Genomic DNA, 7,500 nt, shown 5'->3' with positions numbered 1-7,500 from the left:
GATGTGATTATTCTGTTTCACCTCTTTTTAGTGAAATGCATTGAATTGCAATTTTGCTTCCACTCCAGCTTGATTGCATAATGTCCTTCATACTGAGAAAACAGGAAATGAAGTTCAATTTTTCATTCACATTTGCTGAAAATTAAGAGAATGCCTATATAATATGTGCTCTTACATTAAATCATGGTTCTTTTGGGGGTCTTTGTCTTGATTTTCTGGGATTCCTTCATGTATCTGTATCTTGTTTTTTTTTCTCTCTTCAAAAGGTACTGGTATATCTTTCACATAGATTAGTATTAATGTATTCCTAATTTGATTGTATTGTACTAATAGTTCCTTATGTAGTGGTTGTATTGTTTTAGTAAGTGAACATTGGATTATTTTTACAGAGGTAGATTTTGTTGTATCAGTTTAACATCTACTGTTACCTGACCCAATTTTTCTCTGTTGAGTAGCATCTCATCTTGTAGTAATCAAATAACCTTTTTTGAACCTCCATATTAATATGACCTTTAATCTTCCTGACTCACCTTTTTAACACCATTCTCTCTCCTTCCATTCCCTCTCATGTCCTGCACTGACTCCTCTCTCTCTCTCTCTTCTGCACTGTCTCCTTAGCAGGCATGGAATCCTCAGGTGTTTATGGTAATGGTGTGATCCGTCATGAGAACGGGGTCATCTCCAATCACACATCGGCACCCGAAGCTTACTCACCTGGGCACACAATTGTCAATACTGTGGCGTAGATTGTAAAAGATTCTTCAACTTGCTGTGTATATAAATATATATATTTTTTAAGATCTAATGGTAGTCTTTATGACAAAGATATCTGCCTGCATGACTCCTTTATTTACTGTTCATTATATAAAAGAATAATGATGGATGAGAAACTCACAAATAATTGTTGAAGTAGTTTTGTTAAAACATAATATGTTGATGTAGTATCCTCCTTTGTTAAGTTGTAAAGTGCTGTTTGGGAAATGTTGTTTTAGACTTGTAACCAGCCCTTTAACACTTTTTAAATTGTCATTGCAACAAAGAGCTGATATAAATTTTTATAACCCATTTTGTCATATAGATATGACTTTCCTTTGGGATATAAAGGTCGTTGGCAATATCTTGATACATTGTTTGTATTTCATTCTTAATAGTGTTAAGGACAGTAAGACATATCTGTATGCCCTCCTAGTGACTTGTATAAAGACTAAATTCCAGACAAATGTATCATGACTTTAACAAGTATCAGAAACCAATGTCAAAGCAGAAATTCACATGTTCCTGTCTTCAGTAAGACTTGCTGCCCTAGAGGTGTTACCAGTCTTCAGATAAACTTAGATAGAACCTTCTGCTCTCCAAGCTATAAAACACTAGGGATGGAAAATAAGCACATCTTTCCCCACAGCATAACACAACATGAATCAAAGAACCCATTATGATAATTTATCAGTATTTTGAACAGTCAGCTAGTTTTGACTGGTTTCCTCAAGGTTGTGTGTTCCCTTGAATGATTTCTTGGAGTTGCAGCTAAATCTTGATAATTTAAGGATGAGTATATAATGCTCTTTCTAGAGGTATATAATTTCTGTCTTCTTTTATCGAAATGTATTATACAGTTTTATATGTATTTTTATTTTTGGTTCATGATTATGTATGTGACCTTTTTCATTTTCTTATTATTTTGTTTATTATTAGTCCTTTTGTATGTAGACAAGTTTAATCTGAAAATGTAGTTCTTAAAATTTACTTCTAGAGTTGCAATAAATTTTATGAATGATTACTTAACCTTCCTGGTGAAGGAGTGTTACCATATGCAAAGGTAAATGTTACCTTGTTTATGAATGAAGTGGGTCTGAATGTTAGCATTTGTAACTTTATATGCTTATGATTTGAATGTTGATTGTACACACTATTTCATTTGTATAAACACCCTCTCGTGAAACTAATTTGTAGTTATACAAGTATGAGACTTTTATGGTTTCAAATACATTACATGTGTATATATCTAACAATGTGTGTATATATCTAACCCAGTAATGATCATGTACCCCAGATGAAAGACATTTGCTAGTTGATTTTAATCTACTAAGGATGGGTTGCAAGATATCACATCAAGTGGTAGCAGGGTCAACCACAAGGGACGAGATATTTCGTCGTGGATATCCTCCTGGCCGGCGCGCCAGATGATCAAGCGGCTAGTGCGGGTGAGAATCCCGAGGCATTAGGCTTATGCGTTTAAAATATCCCGGCATTTTGACCATTTAGAGCTAAAATAGCCCTGTCATTAATGGGTTAAATAACCCCAGAGAAGTTAAAACAAGATGAGAAAGCAAACAAAAGATGGTATTCCAAAAATATCAAGCTTATTGCAGGAAATCCCCCTCCCCACTGGGGGACAGAGAGTAAGAGAGAGATAGATTGAGTGACTGAGTGAGTGATTGAGTGGGAGAGTGAGAGGTTGTGTTTTCACTTTTTATGTGTGAAGCACTAACATATCTAGGCATTATATTAGACACCTGTCATTCTGAGAGAAAAAAAAATGTTTTACAGGCTAGCAACTTTTACATTGAAAACTTTAAATTCTGTTGAAAATAAGCAAACAGATTGAATGTATGATCAGAAAAATATCATTCATAAGATGCATTTTGTTAAGGCACCTTGTAAGAGAATAAAGAAAATACATAGATTACTGTTTCTAATAAAAAAGATTGTCTTATGCTGTGAAACAGCAAAAGGAAATATGTAAAACTGGGCAAGGTATATAGTAGAATATTTTGACATATTAAAATCATAATTTATACTGGGTTTATTCAAGATTTTTTAAAAAATCTATTTTAACATATAATGCTCTTAATATATGATACCAGTAATATGTTTTGTATGAAATCTGCCTTCCCCAACAAACTTCCTAAAACTAGTACTGGGTAAGGATGCTAATCCACAAGACAAATGAGACTTTAGACACTATAGATAAAATTTTACAAGTCTGCACATTAACATTAACAAATGAAATGAATAGATAATATTTTGAAAAAAAAATAGAAATAACATAAAAGGAATAGAGTAACATTTCTTGTAAACAATACCAATATCAGGAAACCCTTTATTAGCTTTATCCTATTGTGTATACTGAGTTAAGACTTCATATCCTCAGAAGGTTTTGGAAAGAGGAACTTCCTGGCAACCCCACACCTTACAGGGAAAAGATGCCGAGGTTCAAAGTTAGCCCCACCACATTAAGGCAGCCACAGATCTTGCTATGCAGTCTTTTAGAATTTTATCATGTGAAAGCATGTGTTTGGAGAAGTCATTAATTGACTTTTTTGAATGAAAACTCTCTCTGTTCAGTAGAAAAGAGTGAGAAGGACAGTAGTTTTGCTCTCTGATGATGACTGCACATTCAAATGTTCTGATTTTCTTTTTCTTTACTTTTTCCAAGAGATATCTTTTATTATTTCTCTCTGCTTGAGGCAAATTTGTACTTCTCTTTTCTTATTCAGTTTTCAGATTCTCTGCCTGCCAATATCTAGCATCATTTTCACCATTTTGTCATTTATAGTATCCAAAGGACAAAAGACATAAAGAACAATGAAAATTACATGCCTGACTGATAGATGCTTATGCTAATCTGCGTTGAATTTGTGCTACCTTAGTAATAAGAGAAGTATAATGAAAAAATCATTATAACATTATTCAATCAGTAAAGAGATATTTGAAAAGAAGTTTTACATTAACCCATTATGGATAAGCCTAAGTAATTGATGGGGGAATTCCATTCGGTTGATTTGTTGGATTGAGGGAGACTCAATCACAGCCCCATATCTGTTTTTTTCTGACCAATTCCCACTCATCTGTGCATTATAGCACTGAAAAATCTTCATCTTTTTTCTCTTTTGTCATATTTGAAGACTTATAATGGATACTGGAATGGGTATGACATTGTTTAGACAAATAATTCCTGTAGTTTAGTTTTTTAGTCTCCATAAAGGAGGAATATCTCAGATTTATGGAAGTAAGTACAAAGTTTGGTGAAACATTTTCTTCAGTGTAATTAAAAAAAAAACATTATTTACAACCATATATGCTCCTCCTCCTCACTCCCAGTGCCACTTGGCAAAATACCCAAACTGGCAGTTGTAGCTTACACATCTTGTATATGGTCACGACATCAGCGTGTTTCCCTGGTCTGCAATGGGCTAATGAGAGCTCTATAGTTTTCCCAGATTTTTAGAATGCAAATGAGTAAGCACAAATAAAGACAATATAGAAAAGGACATTTTTTTATAATAAGTATTTCACAGACTGATATGAATTCAGCATTAGATTTTTGACTGCAGACAAAAAAATAGGTTTCAAGGGAAAGAGAATTCAAGTGCTGTACTTTTTTTTTTTTTCTTAATTTATGCAAACATTCTGTCATATCAAATTTGTTAGAGCATTGGATCCATAAGTAGAGGGAAAATTATTGTCTTTTTAATGAATTGATAAAAAGGAAATACATAAAGACATATGGATGTAAAAGTCACAAGAAAAAAGAAACAGTCCTTTACATATAACATTATTAATTAAATCATGAAACAGTATCATGCTTCACACGGCTAGATAGGACTTTTTACATAAACCTTTAGTTAGCCTTGAATAAATTCAAACTCTCACAACAGCAGTCATATCTGATTAAATCTATCAATCATGCATCTTCTATAAACTAACAGTGAGCTGCCATTATGTTATGCCTCCCAAAGATACAAGGAATGATATTTCTTGTACTCACTTCTAACCAGTAACTTGGCATAGATATCTGATTATGTGTTCTGCTTCTGTCACACAAAGAACTACACACAAAGCTCTCTTTTTTCTCATTTCCTTCTTTCTTTTACTTTAACTTCTAGAAAGAGGATTATCTTTATCATGTCATGCTCATCTATATCATCTGCATCCATGGACATTTGACATATAACACAGAAGATTACTAGGTTTTTGTTGATTGAGAAAGAAATATATTATTAATGCATCAAAGGTCATTGTGCCTAGACAAGTAGATCTATATAAAGTATGTACTTTTCATAAATAAGGAGAATGCCGAAGACAAAACATTATTATGTGTGACAGCATAAAAGAAGAAAGCAGATAATATTCTTGGATAATATTCTTTAGGGTATAAACCAGCTTACTATATTTACAGTCATGATGAAAAAAAAAAAAAAATTAGGTAATAAGTTACAAGTATGATGTAATGGATGAATTATTTATATATTATAAGTTGTTTTCCAAAATTGTAAAGGTGTTTAGGTCTATGGTAGTTAGACCGTGGAAAACAATTATCTAGTTTCTTTTGGTCTGTAACTAGATATTAGAAGACAATAATCAAGTATCAGACCCTTCCAATGCAATGCAGTGTTATCTGTGTTGTATTGGTGGTTATTCATGAATAGTTTCATTTTTCACACATGATGTTGTTTTGCTTACTACTCTAGATAAATGTATAGTATCACTAAAAAATAGGTCATGTATTTGCAAATAAAAATGGCATTCAAACATATTGACTCCAGCATGAAAAATAGCTTACTGTGACATCAACACTAGCCTTACTTGACATATATGACAATTTTAGCCCCCCCTCCCCCCAGCATCTTTGTTTCTACTTCATGATGAGAAGCATTTTGAGCTTTTAACCGAAAAGTTTCTCTTCAATAGTGATGTGTTGCAACTTGAAATATTATAGAACATTTTTTGATTTATGTAAGTATTCAGTCATTCAGTTTGTTACTGCTTGGCCACTTTTGCTAAATTATAAGATAGTTGGGATTTTAAAATTTATGAGTCTAAGTAATGATTTTAAGATCTGTAGGAAGCTCATTATCCACCAACAGTTGGTTTATGATTAAGATCTCGTGAAACAATTTTACACAAAGATTAGGCAGCTAGGTATGAAGATGTTATGATACTTTCTATTATTCATTCTTTTATTGTAATGTTCATATTCTTTTTCTTTACAAGGTGAACAGAAAATTGAAATTACAGATTTATATGATGAATGAAGAAGGACATCTCTTCTTATTTCTGTGTTATATGGAAAAACAGATTCTTCTTATTTTTTACCTTATTCATGCTACAATATTTATTTTTACTACGTGGTGCAATAGTAGCATTCTGAGATGGCAGTCATCCTGACCTGAGTTCAAACCTTACTCTGTCAGTTGATGATAACTATGCCCATTAAATGCACACTGAAGGTAATTTAAAAGCATAATAAACAGACAGCTGCAGTCTGACTGAAGTCACAAGAGCCTGTCCCCACCTGAAGTTATTATTATTATTATCATTATTATCATTATCATTATCATTATCATTATCATTATCATTATCATTATCATTATCATTATCATTATTATTATCATTATTATTATCATCATTATAATCACTATTATCTGTTTCTTTACAGTAACATCTCCAGTGGCAACCATTAGCAGCGGTACTGAATTTCTGCAAAATAATGAAGCTACGAGACACATGGACTCACATGACCAGGATGTCACAAATCCTCTTCTTGGTTCAGGGACAGAGCCAAGGCCAGTCATACGAGAACGGGTTGCTTAAGATCTCAGATTTTTCTCTTCTGATATATATATATATATATATATATATATATATATATATATATATATATATATATATATATATATATATATATATCTATATCTATATATATCTATATATCTATATATCTATATATATCTATATATCTATATATCTATATATCTATATATCTATATATCTATATATCTATATATCTATATATCTATATATATATCTATATCTATATCTATATATATATATATATATATATATATATATATATATATATATATATGTAAAATTATCAATATACATATATACGTAAGTGTATGTATGCAAGTATTCAATTAATTTGAAACTCAAATGTTTGTGAGATGTTTATATTTATTATTCCAGATAATTATGAGTATCTTGAGCATAATGAGCCACAGATAATATATTATGTGTGTTTTTGTTTCATTTAAAGGTGATAAAAAGAAGTGGATTACTATGAGTAATATTGTTAATTTTATGAATTCTTACAAACCACTAGTTTTTGTGAGTTTGTCCTGGAATTAGAGAGAAGGCTTGAATTTTTCACAACAGTATAAAGTAATTTACACCTTCATCAATATGCATTCCATATTTAGCCAAATAAGCCTTATTACTATCCTTTTACTGCAAAGGAAATATGTGATGTTATTGTTTCCCAATAGTTATTATCCTTATTATTTTTTCTATTATTTATCTATGTTATGTCTTCTCCTTCTTCATCTTCTCCATCTCCTCTCCCTCTTTTTCCTGCTTATTTTGTTTTCTTTAATTCTTTCATAATTTTTTTCCTTTGTGTACTCTTCTTTTCACTTATTGAGTTTCTTTGTTCTTTCTACATATTTACTCAAATACTGAAGAGTACATCATGAGGGGGATACTTTTTTGGTGGAAGTA

At 31.5% G+C, this 7,500-nt stretch overlaps 1 protein-coding gene across 1 annotated transcript in view; it reads left to right on the top strand.

The window, feature by feature from the left end:
• The window catches only part of LOC122265151 (sodium-independent sulfate anion transporter-like), a gene marked incomplete in the record, with an annotated part of 25,401 nt that extends 18,777 nt beyond the window's left edge, over positions 1-6,624 (top strand). The window contains 1 exon segment of the mRNA XM_086537181.1: positions 6,440-6,624. Coding sequence (XP_086393307.1) covers positions 6,440-6,594 — 155 coding nt within the window.
• Between the last annotated feature and the right edge of the window lie 876 nt (positions 6,625-7,500).

Source organism: Penaeus japonicus, unplaced genomic scaffold (assembly GCF_977035675.1).
Source record: "Penaeus japonicus unplaced genomic scaffold, GWHDUDI00000001_assembly GWHDUDI00000005, whole genome shotgun sequence".
Classification (NCBI taxonomy): Eukaryota; Metazoa; Arthropoda; class Malacostraca; order Decapoda; family Penaeidae; genus Penaeus; species Penaeus japonicus.
The sequence above is the reverse complement of the archived record's forward strand: the minus strand, read 5'-3'. Positions and strand labels throughout refer to the sequence as shown.